The 17,762-nt window shown below is 46.5% G+C and overlaps 1 protein-coding gene across 3 annotated transcripts in view; it reads right to left on the bottom strand.

The window, feature by feature from the left end:
* Positions 1-3,273: 3,273 nt before the first annotated feature.
* Positions 3,274-17,762, bottom strand: part of NEK4 (NIMA related kinase 4) — a 71,930-nt gene continuing 57,441 nt past the window's right edge. For all 3 annotated transcript variants that reach the window (XM_025375921.1, XM_025375922.1, XM_025375924.1), the window contains one exon: positions 3,274-3,547. In XM_025375921.1, the coding sequence (XP_025231706.1) occupies positions 3,455-3,547 (93 nt within the window). In that variant the 3' untranslated portion in view covers positions 3,274-3,454. The remainder of the gene's footprint in view (positions 3,548-17,762) is intronic.

Here is a 17,762-nt window from a genome sequence, read left to right as displayed (position 1 = left end):
ATTGAATGAGAACTGCATTGTACAATATGGTGCCACTAGACACATGTCTATTTAATTAAAATATAAAACTCTTATCAAACTAGCCATGATTCAAAGGCTCAAGAGCTATGTGAATAGTGGCTACCATATAAAACATTTCCATCACAAAGTTCCATTTAGCAGATCTTATATAAAACCTTGAATAAAATTTAATAGAGAAGTGATTTTGTATTTAACATGTCACCGTTATTGAATGCCTATAAGGCCATTCCAATAATGGATAATGTACTAAACAACAGGAAAAAAAAACTGCAAGAAGTAAAGGTTGTGCAGGTGATATTCAGTAACACTGCAGTATAGCCAGAGCAAGGACATATAACTTCCTTTGCTTTATAAGTCTATGGAAATCAAAACTTATAAAAGAGAAAACCAAAATCAGAATTATTGACACTTTAGGCCAGGCATGGTGCCTGACGCCTGTAATCCGAGCACTTTGGTAGGCCAAGGCAGGCGGATCAGCTGAGGTCAGGAGTTCAAGACCAGCCTGACCAACATGGTGAAACTCCATCTCTACTAAAAATAAAAAAATTAGCCAGGCGTGGCATGTTTACATGATTACAGGTGGCATGTTCCTGTAATCCCAGCTACTCGGGAGGCTGAGGGAGGGGAACTTGAACCCAGGAGGCAGAGGCTGCAGTAAGCCAAGATCACACCACTGTACTCCAGCCTGGGCAACAATGAGACTCTGTGTCAAAAAAAAAAAAAGAATGATTATATTGGGAAGAAAATGTATAGTCTTAAAGATGAGTTTTTAAATTAATTTAGGAAGATGAATTAAGCACTCAAGTAAAAAAGAACGATAAAAGTGGGAAGAAAACAGGATCAATGTTTAAACAAAATAAAAATATACAACATGGGAATAAGAAAGTATGGGGGAGGTCAGGTGTGGTTCATGCCTATAATCCCAGCACTTTCGGAGGCCGAGGCAGGAGGACTGCTTGAACGCAGTTTGAGACTAGCCTGGGCAACACAGACTTCCTCTCCACAAAAAATTTTAAAAATTAGCCAGGTGTGGTGGTGCATGCCTGTGGTCCTAGCTACTTAAGGGGCTGAGGTGGGAGGATCACAAGCCCAGGAGGTCAAGGCTGCAGTGAGCTATGATCACCTCACTGCACTCCAGGCTGGGTAACAGAGCAAGACCCTGTCTCAAAAAAAAAAAAAAAAAAAAAAATACGGGTGAGATTAATTCTAGTAAAATACCTGCTTTACACCAATAAATTAGAAAAAGTAAGTAAAATTGATGACTGTCCAGAAAGATGTGGATTTCCAAAACATGCAAGGAAAGGAATAGCTCAAGGATACCAAGTTTGCCAAAGATTTGTTCCCAACTGGGCATTGGGACTTGATGGTTTTGCAAGTTGAGTTCTAGCAAACCCTTCAAAGTGAAAATAAGAGTTATCAGAAACCAGGCTGTGAGCACTGTAAAAGGGCAGGAAGCATTGTTTTATTCACCACTATATCCCCAGCTCCTGGCAGAGAACCTGGCACATAGTAAACTCTAAATAAAAATTTGTCAAGTGTGCCAGGCGCGGTGGCTCACACCTGTAATCCCAGCATTTGGGAGGCCGAGGCGGGCGGATCACAAGGTCGGGAGAGCGAGACGATCCTGGCTAACACAGTGAAACCCTGTCTCTACTAAAAAAACACAAAAAAATTAGCCGGGCATGGTGGCGGGCAACTGTAGTCCCAGCTACTCAAGAGGCTGAGGCAGGAGAATGGAGTGAACCTAGGAGGCAGAGCTTACAGTGATCCGAGATTGCACCACTGTACTTCAGCCTGGGTGACAGAGTGAGACAGGTCTCAAAAAAAAAAAAAAAAAAAAAAAAAAATTCATTAAGTGGCTGTAAAGGGAACATTTCATTAGAGTATTTCTGTGTGTGTGTATAATTTTCAAAGATATATTTTTAGTTATAGAAACTGAAAACAGGGCTGGGCACAGTGGCTCATGCCTATAATCCCGGCACTTTGGGAGACTGAGGTGAGTGGATTGCTTGAGCCCAGGAGTTCAAGACCAGCCTGGGCAATATGGTGAAACCCTGTCTCTACAAAAAATACAAAAACTAGCCAGGTGTGGTGGCACACACCCATGGTCCCAGCTACTAGGAAAGCTGAGGCGGGAGTATCACTTGAGCCCCGGAAGTAGAGGTGGCAGTGAGTTGAGATTATGCCACTGCACTCCAGCCTGACTGAATGAAATGCTGTCTCAAAAAAAACCACCTGAAAACATTTCTGGAGCAATATTTATTTTTAGAGTCCCTCGAATACAGAAGTGAAAATGTACTATTCAAGACTTGTATTTAACTTTATAAAATTTCTTTCCTAGATGGGTATTACCTCTTCTTAAACATTTAACTAATAAAATATGTGATATATAATCATACATTTAAAACATGGAACGACAACTAATATCTTAAAGTACATGAAGACAAACTTCAGGAGACAAACATTAAATATATCCAAAAACTAGACTGCTTACAAATTGCTTAAACCGAAATGAAATTTGTGTTTAAGAAATGTTTTCACTGATGGAAAAATAAATCTAACAAGACCATTATGTAAAAACATACTAATTTACAAAGGCAATGTATCTCAGTTTTAATTTGTATATACCCTAGATGAGGTTTATATTAAATGAGAAAATATTAAAAGTCCATCAATGTGTAGAAAAGAAATTCAGCTGCTCAAGTACTAGACAGAACTTCATATTCTTTAAATCTATTTCTAGAACTGTGAATTGACTTTTTTAAATTTTATAATTTATGGCCAGGCATGGTGGCTCATGCCCGTAATCCCAGCACTTTGGGAGCCCAAGGCGGGCGGATCACAAGGTCAGGAGATGGAGACCATCCTGGCTAACATGGTGAAACCCCGTCTCTACTAAAAATACAAAAAAATTAGCCAGGCGTGGTGGCGGGCGCCTGTAGTCCCAGCTACCTGGGAGGCTGAGGCAGGAGAATGGCATGAACCTGGGAGGCAGAGCGTGCAGTGAGCTGAGATTGCACCACTGCACTCCAGCCTGGGTGACAGAGTAAGACTGTCTCAAAAAAAAAAAAAAAATTTTTCAATCCAAAAAATTTCAATCCAAAATTTTTCAAGCCCTATGTTTAAGCTAATCAGTACCTTAAAAAAATAAAATTCTAGATATAAACTTGGTGGATTAAGGCTCAGTAAACAGTAATCAAACAAACAACAGATTTGTCCTCAGAATATGAAAGCCAAAGTTTTTTTTCTTTCGTGATCCTGCTTCATATTATTCTGCTGTCCAATTTCTTTTCTGTAGGAAGACCCCAAAGAGATATAAAAAGAGATATAAAACAGTGGTGAATGGCTTCCAAATGACTGTTTGCCCTTGTTTTTTAAGCCAAAAATCTCTAAAAATAGGTCTTTAATTCCGGCAGCAGATTAGGACAAACACTCAAAAATTCATGTTTTCTTCAAAAAATTTCAACTGGCGAGCTTTCACACTGTAAGTTGTATACTTTTCACCCATGTGCTCCTGCAAATGTACCTATTTGAGAAACAAAAAGAAAATCAGTAGGTAGTAGGAAAAAATATTTCTGTAATCTTAGAGGAAGGGCTTTTCTAAGCATGATATCAAAGGTGGAAACCATACAGGAAAATACTAATAGTTCAGTTTGCATAAAAATTTTAAACTTCGAGATGTTTTAAAAAGTCATAAGAAATTAAAGAGCAAACAATAAACTAGGGAAAACATTTGCAATATTCATGCCAAAGGATTAATAGCATTCATATATAAAGAGTTCTTTGAATCAATAAAACCCAACAATATTAGAATAGGTAAAACAAAATCAATCTCATAGATAATTCAGCAAATTCATTTATATATGTATGTAAATGTAATCCCATATATTTACAAAATAATCACATAAATAACCACTAGTGAAATGGGAAAAGTTCCCTTGTCCCCCTCGCAGGGCGTTTGATGGGGATGTGGCTCGCTTCTTCAGTGCCCCACTGCTCAAACCGCTAGGGGAGCATACAGACAGGCAGAATGTGGGGCTCCGACCCCACGGTAGTATCTAGGGCTGAATGTTTACAGCTGAAGCCCCAGTGGGCATGTGTTACAGGGTGCTCTTTTAGCCATCTGTAGGCAGCTTGTGTTAGCTCAATTAGACCCTTGCCCTATCGCAAGGACAGAGGGCTTTCTGTATCCCAGGGTTCCTGCCTTGGTGTACCGGAAGAATCAGATCACACATAGGCTTGGAGAATGAGTGCAAGGTTTTATTGAGTGAAAGTAGCTCTCAGCAGATGGGGAACCAGAAGGGAGACGGTTTTCCCCTGGAGTCCGGCCACTCGGCGGTCCGGGTTCTCCTCCAGCTGTCCTGGCCAAACTCCACCTCGTTCTGCCAGTCGATGGCCTGCTGGCATGCTGGCGTCTGTCAGTGTGCTCTTCTGCTGGCATGCTCCCCTTGACGTCCTCTCAATGTCCAGCTGCTTGTTTCTTCTTTTGCCGATGTGTTCCTCTCAACATCCAGCCTCTTATCTGTGTTCCTGCTAGGGTCTCAGGGGTTTTTATAGACACAGGATGGGGGAGTGGCAGGCCAGGGTGGTCTTGGGAAATGCAACATTTGGGTACGAAGGCAGCAGTGCTTGTTCTTGCCTAGGTCCATGGGCACAGGTCTGAAGGTGGAGCCCTAGCCAGAGGCCACATCCTCCCTTACCCAGTACTTCCCTGTCCCCCTTCCATATCATTAGCATACATAAAATTCAACCTGACTAGTAATAAAAAAAAAAGTACTATGTGACATTCAGTGTATGCTTGTGGAAAGAACTGTTCAAAATTAAAATAACACCTAGTATATTATACTGTGAACCTCCAGATACCATGCACTGAGGGCATATCACTTATGTGGTATTGCTGACAAAAATGTATAACCTAAATCTATTCATGAGAAAACATCAGAAAAATCCAAACCAAGGGACATTTTATAAAACACATGGCCCAGGCTGTCTTATCCTTATGAGCAGCCTGCCCTGAATCCTCTCTCTCTCAGGGTATACTGCCTATTCTGCACTTAACTTTCAAAATACTATTTTTCTTTTGCAATAAATTATTCTATGCTGCAAAAAATAAAATAAACATGGCCCCTACTCCTCAAAAATGTCAAAGTCATCCAGATGTGGTGGCTCACGCCTGTAATCCCAGTACTTTCGGAAGCCGAGGCAGGCGGATCACCTGAGGTCAGGAGTTCAAGACCAGCCTGACTAACATGCAGAAACCCCGTCTCTACTAAAAATACAAAATTAGCTGGGCATGGTGGCACATGCCTGTAATCCCAGCTACTCAGGAGGCTGAGGCAGGAGAATTGCTTGAACCCGGGAGGCGGACGTTGCGTTGAACCAAGATCGCACCATTGCACTCCAGCCTGGGCAATAAGAGCAAAACTCCCTCTCAAAAAAAAAAAAAAGAAAAGAAAAGTCAAAGTCACGAAAAACAAAGTGAGAAAATGTTTCAAATTTAAAAAGACATAACAATTAAATATAAAATGTAATCCTGTTTGGTTCCACATCCAACATGACACCATAAGGAGCTCTGTAAGCCTCCCATTTCCCTCAGTGGCCAGGCTCACGTCTGTAATTCCAGCACTTTAGAAGGACAAAGTGGGCTGATCCCTTGAGCTCAGAAGTTCAAGACCAGTCTAGGCAACAGGGTGAAACTTTGTCTCTACAAAGACTACAAAAAATTAGCCAGGTGTGGTGGTGTGCACCTGTAGTCCTAGGTACTTGGGAGAATGACTTGAGCTAGGGAGGCAGAGACTGCAGTAAGCCGTGATCATGCCACTGCACTCCAGCCAGGGCTACAGAGCAAGGCTTCAACTCCAAAAAACAAAGTCTCTGGAAATGGTGCTAAGAGAAAATGACCTTCAAATTTTTAAATAAAAATTATAGGAGGCCATTGTTTTGGACTAAACTCCTGCACTAGTGATGACAGCTGTGGGCCATCCGGAGCAGCCGCTACCATCGCGCTGGCAGCAGCAGGGAGATGTGAGCGGTGATGGCAGCAGCAGCTGCAGAAGAGCAGTGGCACCATTGGAACCCTGTACCCCACGTCCCTGAAGCAGCTGGCCAGACCACGCCCACCTTCGCATGGTCAGGAGCCGCCCCCAGGCCGGGACCCTCCACCACTCCGGACATCTGCCTCAGCTGTGGGGAAGGCGAGGTGAGGAAGCACAGTCCCCAGAGCTGGCCCCTGGGAGCCCCGCCCAGAACCCACTGCCCTGGAGGTTGCTAGGATGGGGCCAGGCTGTCACCTGCCGGTGGGTGAGCAGCATGGTCAGGCGCAAAGGGGCAGGCAAAGAGGTGCCCCAAAGCAGAGCCAGGCCGGAGAGGCCCCAGCTGCCCCCGCAGGCTCAGGGGTGTCTGTTCCCATTGACTGGTCTCTCCCTATTACCCCCACCCCCAGCTCCAATCTCAGAGCCAAATGAGCCCAGGCGTGGTAAAAGCCCGGCCAGGTGTATGCATGTTTGGGGCAGCAATGACACACCAGCCCCCTGCCACTTTGTCCCCCTCCGGACTTTGGGCTACAACAAGCGCAGGATGGGGAGAGTTTAAGCTGAGGGGGAGCGGAGGGCAGCTTGGCACTGGCCTGCATGTGCAACGTGGCATGAGCAGCCTGGGCCTGAGCAGGAGGCAGACAGGCTACTGGGCAGAAGGGGGCGGGTCCCCGGTGAGGCCCCACCTTCGGGCCAGGGAGGGCTTGAAGGTTGGGGGCCTGGCTGCTAGTCCCATAGACCAGAGTGGGAACTTGTGGTGCCTTTTCTGGGCCTGCCCATGGAGCAATCGGCAGGTACTTACTCCTGTTTAAGCCCCTGCGCTTAGCCAGAGCAGAACAGACAATGGGATGACTAGCTGCAGAGGAGCTACCCTCTCTGCTGAGAGCTCAGCACTCATCAAGTGGGGCTGAATACTCCACGAGACACCCTGTCTATGGAAGGGAGGTGGCCCCTGCGGACCTCCTCTGAGCTGTTCTCTCTTTTTTTCTGAGACGGAGTCTTGCTCTGTCACCCAGGCTGGAGTGCAGTGGCATGATCTTGGCTCACTGCAACCTCCACCTCCTGGGTTCAAGCGATTCTCCTGCCTCAGCCTGCCCAGTAGCTGGGATTACAGGCACATGCCATCAGGCCTGGCTAATATTTTTTGGTATTTTTAGTAGAGACGGGGTTTCACCATGTTGGCCAGGCTGGTCTCGAGTTCCTGACCTCGTGATCCACCCACCTCGGCCGCCCAAAGTGCTGGGATTACAGGCATGAGCCATCACATCCAGCCTGAGCTGTTCTCTCAAAGAAACTCCTCCTCCTCTTGCTTACCCTTCACTTGTCTGCGTACCTCTTCCTGGTCACAGGACAAGAACTCGGGACTCACTGAATGGTGAGGCTGAAAGAACTGTAACACAAACATATTAGGAGCTGAGATGCCCCTTTCTCACCACATTGCATGTGAAGAGGAGAGAAGAGCTGTGGCCCTTCAAGGATCCCAGACCTGGGAGCTCCCCAAGCCAGGGCGGTGACTCCCTGTTTGGGGCGCTGTGGTTGCTGGCATCTCCAAGCTTCCCCAGTGTTCCCTGGTGCCAGCAGTGGAAGCTGCCTGAGGTGCACCTGATCTGGCCGTAGCTTTGCAGAGGACCAGTACCCATGCCGGCACCTGGAGCTGCCCACCCCGCTGCAGCAACTAGAGTGTCTTGACTGCACAATGGCTGGACCCCATGTTCGCTCCCATACCCCTCGTCGCTCCATGCCTGACTCTCCCTTGGCAGGCATGGGATACAGGCTGGTAATATGAGTGCAATGCCAGACTGTGCACAGAACAAGCCCAGCGGGCCCAAGTAAAACTCAGGCAAAGGCGCCATCAGCCACAGATGTTTCTGGTCAGAAAAGTGACACCCCAAAGATCTCATAACACTAGGCCCAATAGTCCAGACTAAAAATCATAATGGCGTCACTAATGCTCACCAAACAGAAACTGAGCTGCCATCTGGCCTTTCTAGAAATCAAGAGACTGAAAGAGGTAACAGCCTAATTTCCCAAACAGGCCAGTTTCAACTGACATCGTATGAAGCTCTCTCTGTTTTAATCTTTCATCTGAAGTAACCTGATGTTAACCAATCAGCTTATTTTTCCATTATTCTGTCTCCCTGTCCCCACCCTAAAATGACCAATCCACTTTTTTTCTGGAGCAACCCTATTAAATGAGACCAATCCACTTTTTATTCTTTTTTTCTTCTTTATCCAACCCTTTTTCTGTCTATAAAGCTAATCTCCTCTGCTTCACTCATTAGAACACTTATTCTATTTTACAGAATGAAGTGTTGCCCAATGCTAGAATCACAATAAACCCAATTGAGATATTTAAACAAAATGTGTTATAATTTTGTCTTTTGACAGAAGAAACATTTATTTGAGAAAATCTAAACTTTGGTAAGAACGGTAAGAGTCAGTGGTACACGAATCATGACCAACTGCCACCTTTCTCCAGCCCACCTAAGTGAGACAAAAATTCTACTCCAGGCCACTGAAGGCAAGAACACAGGCCTTTGTTTCCCTGCAACTTCCAGTTGAAAGGTTATCTTCTTTGGAGGGCAGGACACTGGCAGATCTCATCCTGCTGCCTGTTGTTGAGGCTACATTTCAGGAGAGTGCAGGCAAGAAGTGGGAGTTCCCTTCTTCCACCTAGCCCAGGGTACTAGGATGTAGGTTCTACTTTGGGTACAGGACTGCTAAAAATTATGGGGCCCAGTCCAGGTGTGTTGGCTCACACCTGTAATGCCAGCACTTTGGGAGACCGAGGTGGGTGGATCACTTGAGGTCAGGAGTTTGAGACCCAGCCTGGCCAACATGGTGAAACCGCGTCTCTACTAAAAATACAAAAATTGGCTGGGTGTGGTGATGGGTGCCTATAATCCCAGCTACTTGGAAGGCTTAGATAGAAGAATCACTTGAACTCAGCAGGCGGAGGTTGCAGTGAGCTGAGATCGAGCCACTGCACTACAGCCTGGGTGACAAAGCAAGACTCCATCTCAAATAATAATAATAATAATTATGGGGTCCCAAATCACCTCTTCCCCAGACCATAAAGATGCCATGTTAGTGAAATGCCAAGAAGTATGCCAAGTATGCCAAGAAGACCAGAGGCTACTGCCCCATCTCCCTCCAAAACCGAGTGCGCTGTTTCTAAAGTGGGGGTATCACTTGGAAGAGTGCCATTGTCTCCACCCACAGCTCCATAGCCATGCTCACAAACTTTGCTTGGGAATAGAAAGAGGCCATAAAACAGAGCACCAAATCTCTTCCTAAATGAACTGACTTCATCTGGAAGAGAGTGTGGAGTTCGAGCCTCACAGTGCTTTCAAAAAGAGTGGAAGTGTAACTGAGTACCTCCACTTTAATCATTATTATTATTATTATTCTGTGAGACAGAGTCTCACTGTCATCCAGGCTGGAGTGCAGTGGCACCATCTCAGCTCACTGCAACCTCTGCCCCCTGGGTTCAAGCAATTCTCATGCCTCAGCCTCCCGAGTAACTGGGATTACAGGCGTATGCCACCACACCAGGCTAATGTTTGTATTTTTAGTAGAGATGGGGTTTCGTCATGTTGGCCAGGCTGGTCTCAAACTCTTGACCTCAAGTGATCTGCCCACCTCAGCCTCCCTAGGTGCTGGGATTACAGGCATGAGCTACTGCACCTGGCCTCAATTATTTAATTATTTTTAAATTCTTTGTTTTCTCTCTCTTTTTATCTTCCTTTTTCCCACTTCCTACTTAGCTCTTTAGAAATACAATTATAGGCTGGGCGTGGTGGCTCATGCCTGTAATCCCAGCACTCTCTGGGAGGCCGAGGCAGGTTGATCACCTAAGTTTAGGAGTTTGAGACCAGCCTGGCCAACATGGTGAAACACTGTCTCTATTAAAAATAAAAAAATTAGCCGGGCATGGTGGCAGATGCCTGTAATCCCAGCTACTCGAGAGGATGAGGCAGGAGAACTGCTTGAACTTGGGAGGTGGAGCTTGCAGTGAACCAAGATCGGACCACTGCACTCCAGCTTGGGCGACAGAGCGAGACTCCATCTCAAAAAAAAGAAAAAAAAGAAAAAAAAAAGAAATACAATTATAGCCTTTTACCTTCGCTTCATCAGACACTCCCTACAGGGGTAGATCAACTATGTGCTTAGAAGCTCCAGAGCAGAACACCTGCCCACTAGGAGGTTGTCTCAAGAGATAACAGTAGATTCACAACCCAACGTATGCCTGCTCACAAAGAAACCAGCAGTCACCACTTTGATCACCTGCTAGATAAGGCACCAAGCTAACACACAGACCCCTGCAACTGCTCGCTTCCCCCCAACCCGCCATGTCCCATTCATGTTAGGCCCTTGTTTTTGAGACAGAGCTCCATTCTTGTTGCCCAGGTTGGAATGCAATGATGGCACAATCTTGGCTCACTGACCACAACCTCCGCCTCCCGGTCTCAAGTGATTCTCCTGCCTCAGCCTCCCAAGTAGCTGGGATAATAGGCATGCACCACCACACCTGGCTAATTTTGTATTTTTAGTAGAGACAGGGTTTCTACATGTTGGTCAGGCTGGTCTCGAACTCCCAACCTCAGGTGATCTGCCTGCCTTAGCCTCCCAAAGTGCTGGGATTACAGGGGTGAGCCACCGCGCCCAGCCTATGCCCCCTTTAAAAGTGCTTGCTTTCTACTCCAAAGGAGGAGTACCCTTAAAGGCAGAAAGCCTGTACTTCCCCCGAAGCTAAACTTTGGAATAAAAAGTAACCTTAGGGCCGGGCGCAGTGGCTCAAGCCTGTAATCCCAGCACTTTGGGAGGCCGAGACGGGCGGATCACTGGGTCAGGAGATCGAGACTATCCTGGCTAACACAGTGAAACCTGTCTCTACTAAAAAATACAAAAAACTAGCCGGGCGAGGTGGCGGGCGCCTATAGCCCCAGCTACTCGGGAGGCTGAGGCAGGAGAATGGCGTGAACCCGGGAGGCGGAGCTTGCAGTGAGCTGAGATCCGGCCACTGCACTCCAGCCTGGGGGACAGACCAAGACTCCGTCTCAAAAAAAAAAAAGTCACCTTAGGCGGGATGCAGTGGCTCACGCCTGTAATCCCAGCACTTTGGGAGGTCCAGGTGGGCGGATCACGAGGTCAGGAGATTGAGACCATCCTGGCTAACACGGTGAAACCCCGTCTCTACTAAAAATACAAAAAATTAGCCGGGCGTGGTGGCAGGTGCCTGTAGTCCCAGCTACTTGGGAGGCTGAGGCAGGAGAATGGCGTGAACCCGGGAGGCGAACTTGCAGTGACCCAAGATATCACGCCACTGCACTCCAGCCTGGGCGACAGAGTGAGACTCCCTCTTAAAAAAAAAAAAAGTCACTTTATACCAGACCTTGCTCTTGTTAATTGGATTCTGCAAGCAGCAAGCAACTGAACCTGTGTTTTAGATACAGCAGTAGAAAGACAACTGGGAGGAGATAAGCCAATTCATTGGAGATGTAAACTAAACTATAGGCTGGGCTAGTTTGCAGAGAGGACTACAAAGCTGGGAGGAGGCCTCTTGGGGTCAGAAAAAAAAACCTCAGATATTGACATTGGGAGCAATCCTGTCAAAATAATCACATCAGTCTGTTGAGTGACGTATGTTGAAAACAATAAAGCAATCAGCCAGAAACTAAAGGGTCTTAAAAGTTATGTGAAGTCAGGGATAAGAGAATGATGAAAGCCCTTGTACAACTACAGTCATTCCAAGGTAACTGTTAGCACCCAAGGCTGCATGCATGGAGGGGCAACATCTGGGGCTTTATACTACAGGGAAGGGACAGAGGAAGAAGACAGACTTCACCAAAACAATTCAGGTCAGGCATGGTGGCTCACACCTCTAATCCCAACACTTTAGGAGGCCAAGGTGGGCAGATCATGAGGTCAGGAGATCCAGACATCCTGGTCAACGTGGTGAAACCCCGTCTCTACTAAAAATACAAAAATTAGCTGGACAGGGTGACATGTGCCTGTAGTACCAGCTACTTTGGGAGGCTAAAGCAGGAGAATCGCTTGAACCAGAGAGTCGAAAGTTACGGTGAGCCAAGATCGTGCCATTGCCCTTCAGCCTGGCAACAGAGCGACACTACACCTCAAAAAATAAATAAATAAATAAATAAATAAATAAATAAATAAAAATCCAGTCAGTTACTATACAAATAAATAAGCATATAACAATCACCGGCCAGGGACAGTGGCTCACGCCTGTTATCCCAGCACTTTGGAAGGCCAAGGCGGGCAGATCATGAGGTCAGGAGATCGAGACCATCCTGGCTAACACGGTGAAACCCCATCTCTACTAAAAAATACAAAAAATTAGCCGGGCGTGGTGGCGGCGCCTGTAGTCCCAGCTACTCGGGAGGCTGAGGCAGGAGAATGGTGTGAACCCAGGAGGCAGAGCTTGCAGTGAGCCGAGATAGCACCACTGCACTTCAGCCTGGGTGACAGAGCGAGACTCTGTCTCAAAAATAACAAAAACAATCCCCAAAGGGGCCAATACCGAGTTTAAACAATGTATTATCTAAAATGTCCAGCTTCCAGTATAAAGTTGTGAGAAATGCAAAGAAATAGGATAGTATGACACACATGCTGGAAAAAAGCAAACAAGAGAAACTGCCTGTGAAAGTAGCCAGATGTTAGATTCAACAGACAAAGGTTTCAAAGTAGGCCAGGTGCAGTGGCTCATGCCTGTAATCCCAGCACTTTGGGAGGCCAAAGTGGACAGATCATAAGGTCAGGAGTACAAGACCAGCCTGACCATTATGGTAAAACCCTGTCTCTACTAAAAATACAAAAATTAGCCAGGTGTGGTGGCACACACCTGTAGTCCCAGTTACTCAGGAGGCTGAGGCAGGAGAATCGCTTGAACCTGGGAGGCAGAGGTTGCAGTGAGCCAAGATCGCGCCACTGCACTCCAGCCTGGGCGACAGAGTGAGACTCTGTCTCAAAATAAGAAAAAAAAAAAAAAGATTTCAAAGTAGCCACTATAAATATGTTCAAAGAACGAAAGGAAAATATAATTTAAAAAGTAAAGGAAGGTATAGTGACAGTGTCACATCAAATAGAGAATATTAAGAAACAGAAAAAAATTATTAATTAAAAGACCCAAATGGAAAATCTAGAGCTGAAAAGTACAATAACTGAAAAGCGAAATTCACTAGAGGGGCTCAACAGCGTACTTACACTGGCAGAACAATTAGCGAGCTTGGGGACAGACCAATAGAAATTATACAATCCAAATAACGGAGAAAAAACTAAAATGAAAAATGAACAGACTCAGAGAAATGAAGGGCACCATTAACCACACCAAATATGTATAAAGAAAACACCAGGAGAGAAGAGAAAGGAGCAGAAAAAAGGCCGGGCATGGTGGCTCACACCTGTAATCCCAGCACTTTGGGAGGCCGAGATGGGCGAATCACTTGAGGTCAGGAGTAAAAGACCAACTTGGCCAACATGGTGAACCCCCGTCTCTACTAAAAATACAAAAACTAGCTGGGTGTGGTGGCATATGCCTGTAGTCCCACGTACTTGGGAGGCTGAAGCAGATGAGTAGCTAGGACTGTGTCCGGAATTGGTGGGTTCTTGGTCTCACTGACTTCAAGAATGAAGCCACAGACCCTCACAGTGAGTATTACAGTTCTTAAAGATGGTGTATCCAGAGTTTGTTCCTTCAGATGTTCAGATATGTCCGGAGTTTCTTCCTTCTGGTGGATTCGTGGTCTCGCTGACTTCAGGGGTGAAGCTGCAGACCTTCATGGTGACTGATACAGCTCTTAAAGGCAGTGTGTCTGGAGTTCTTCGTTCCTTCTAGTGGGTTCATGGTCTTGCTGGCTTCAGGAGTAAAGCTGCAGACCTTTGTGGTGAGTATTATAGCTTATAAAGGCAGCACGGACTCAAAGAGTGAGCAGCAACAAGATTTATCGCAAAGAAAGAACAAAGCTTCCACAGGTTGGAAGGGGACCCCATCAGGTTGACACTGCAGGCTCGGGCAGCCTGCTTTTATTCCCTTATCTGACCTCACGCACATCCTGCTGATTGGTCCATTTTACAGAGAGCCAATCAGTCCGTTTTGACAGGGTGCTGATTGGTGCATTTACAAATCTTGAGCTAGACACAGAATGTTGATTGGTGCATTTACAATCCTTTAGCTAGACACAAAAGTTCTACAAGTGCCCCCACAACTCAGGAGCCCAGCTGGCTTCTCCTAGTGGATCCCTCGCCAGGGCTGTGAGCGGAGCTGCCCGCCAGTCCTGCCCTGGGCTTCTGCACTCCTCATCCCTTGGGCGGTTGCTGGGACCTGGCACTGCGGAGCAGGGGTTGGCGCCCGTCAGGGAGCCTGGGGCCGAGCAAGGTGCTCGGACATGGAGGGCTGCAGGTCCCAAGCCCTGCCCGACGGGGAGGCGGCTGAGGCCTGGCAAGAATTCCAGTGCTGCGCAGGCGGGCTGGCAGTGCTGGAGGACCCACTGCACCCTCCGTAGCTGCTGGCCGGGGTGCTAAGCCCCTCACTGTGCGGGCCAGTGGCCCCGGCCGCCCAGCCGTTCTGAGTGCAGGGTCCTGCCGAAGCCGCACCCACGCCGCGTGCACCGCACCAGGTGCAGCTCTGGTTCCTCCCGCGCCTCTCCCTCCACACCTCCCTGCAAGCAGAGGGAGGCAGCTCCGGCCTCGGCCAGCCCAGAGAGGGGCTCCCACAGTGCAGCAGCTGGCTGAAGGGCTCCTCAAGCGCAGCCAGAGTGGACGCTGAGGCCAAGGAGGTGCTGAGGGTGAGCGAGGGCTGCTAGCACGTTGTCACCTCTCAGGACTACAGACAGCTAGGACTACAGACACACACCACCATGCCAAGAACCCAGGAGACGGAGGTTGTAGTGAGCCAAGATCGCACCACTGCACTCCAGCCTGGGTGATAGAGCAAGACTCTGTCTCAGAGAAAAAAAAGGAACAGAAAAAAATTTTTTTTAAGAAATAATGCCTGAACACTTTACAAATTTATTGAAAAACACTCATCTACACGTCCAAGAAACTCAGTGAACTTCCAAGTAGGATAAACTCAAAGAAATCCACAGATACACACATTAAGGTTAAAGTGCTGAAAGCCAAAAACAGAAAATCTTGAAAGCAGCAAGATGAAAATAACTCATCAGAAGGCAACACCAATAACATTCACAGCTAACCTCTCCTCATAAACAATGGAGGCTAGAAGGCAGAAGGATAACATTCAAAGTTCTCCAAAAAACTGTCAACCAAGAATCCCATATCTAGCAAATCTATCATTCAAAAATAAAAGTGAAATAAGGAAATTCCCAGATAAACAAAAGCAGAGAATCTGTGGCTAGCAGACCCACATTACAGGAAAACTAAGTGAAGTTCATCAGGCTAAAAGGATGAGACCCTACACAGTAACTCAAAGCAATGTGAAAATACAAAAGAGTGCTGGTAAAGGTAATTATAAAACACAGTACAAACACATATTGCCTCTCCTTAACTAATTTGAAAAGCTAGTGTATGAAACAATAATACAGAAGATGGCAGAGTAAGAAGCATCAGGAATTCATCTCCTCACTCAAGACAAAATTGTATCTCCTCACTCAAGCAAAAATTGTACTGACAAAATCTCTTTTACGTAACTAAAAACTCTGGATTCTCTTGAAGGCTGGGAACATCTGAGGGAAGTCTTAGAAGCTAAATTGTGGTTCATTTCAGCCCTAAGCACTCTGCACCCAGTGGCAGACAGTCATGCTGTGTTCCTGAAGCAGCTTGCATGCCGCTTGCAGGAACCAGGGTAGGCAATAAGAAACCAGACCTCCAAATATCAGGGATCTCTGTACTGATAGCTGACTGCTGCTTCTGATCACTAAGGTATAGATATAGAAGCAGGAAACCAATGTTGCAACCATCACTGACACTGTTGCAAACCTCCCTCCCTCTAGCTGAAGTGACTCCCTGGGGATTTAAAAAGACTGGTGCCTTTATTTCTCCCGCCTTTATATTTTTTCTTTTTCCCCTTTTGGGGGCCATACATTGAAGGAGCAGGACGTTCCAAAGCCACTGGGCATGATGGCTTATGCCTAGAATCCCAGAACTTTGGGAGGCCAAGGCAGGAGAATTGCTTGAGCCCAGGAGTTCAAGACCTGCCTGGGCAACATAAGGAGACTCTGTGTCTACCAAAATTAAAATTAAAATTAATTAATTAGCTAAGTGTGGTGGGGCACGCCTGTTGTCTAAGCTACTAGGGAGGCTGGGACAGAACTGCTAAGTCTGCGAGGCTGAGGCTGCAGTAAGCTGTGATTACACCATTGTACTCCAGCCTGGGTGACAGAGCAAGACCCTGTCTCCAAAAAAAAAAAAAAAAAAAAAAGTAACCACACATACTGGGGGATTTGGAAAGTTACCATGCATGCACATGCCCAGGGGAAAACACAGATTCAGACATGAGAAGACTTTTTTATAACCTGTGACTAATCCCTGGTGATAGTGACAGGAGGTAGCCAAATACCTAGGCAGATGGGGCAGGTTCCTAGTGAAACCCCACCTTCAAGCCAAATCAGCCTGAAGGCTGAAAGACCAGACTGCTGGTCCTGGATGAACCTGTGACACAGAGTGGGAACTTCTGTTCCTGTTTGCTCGCCCTTTCCCAATTGATACTTTCTGAATAATGCCTTTTAACCAATTGAATGTTGCCTTTTCCAATACTACCTACAGCCTGCCCCTCCCCTATTCTGAGCCCATAAAAAGCCTTGGACTCAGCCATATTAGGGGGACTTCCCCACCTTAAGGTATTCCCTCTCTGCTGATAGCTGTTTCATCACTCAATACAATTCTTCTCTACCCTCCTCACCCTTCAACATCCAGTGTATCCTCATTCTTCTTGGGCAAGGTCCAAGAGCTCAGAAACTGCTGAACGTGGGTACAAGCTATAACACAAGTGAGCCAGGGCACACCAGCATGGCTGAGCAAGGCCTGGGTCTGGCATTGCCAGTCAGAGGTACCTGGCTTACAAAGTGACTGAGAAGTAAATCCTGCATCACTGGCATGGAGGACCCCTAAATTATCACATGATAAAAACTCAAATGTCCAGTTTAAAAACAAAACCACAAGGCACAAAAAGAAACAAAGTATGGACCATTCAAAGGAAAAAAAAAAAAAAAGAAATCAATAGACATTGTCCCTAAGATCAGATGGCAGACTTATTAGAAAATGATGTGGCCGGGCACGGTGACTCACGCCTGTAATCACAGGACTCTGGGAGGCTGAGGCAGGCAGATTGCTTGAGGCCAGGAGTTTGAGACCAGCCTGGGTAACATGGCGAAACCCCATCTCTACAAAACGTACAAAAAAACTTGCTGGGTGTGGTGGTATGCTCCTACAGTCCTGGCTACCTGGGAGGCTGAGGTGGGAGGATGACCTGAGCCCAGGCTGCAGTGAGCCATGACTACGCCATTGCACTCTAGCCTGAGTGACAGAGCGAGACTCTGTCTCAGTAAAAGAAAATTATGTAATTATGTGGCCAGGCATAGTGGCTCACACCTGAAATCTAAGTACTTTGGGAAGTCAAGACAGGAGGATTAGTTGAGATCAGGTGTTTGAGACCAGCCTGGGCAACATAATGAGACCCTGTCTCTACAAAAAAAATTTAAAATTAGCTAGGTATGGTGGCATGTGCCTGCA

This window comes from Theropithecus gelada, chromosome 2, assembly GCF_003255815.1.
Source record: "Theropithecus gelada isolate Dixy chromosome 2, Tgel_1.0, whole genome shotgun sequence".
NCBI lineage: Eukaryota > Metazoa > Chordata > Mammalia > Primates > Cercopithecidae > Theropithecus > Theropithecus gelada.
This window is presented reverse-complemented; position numbering and strand designations above follow the sequence as displayed.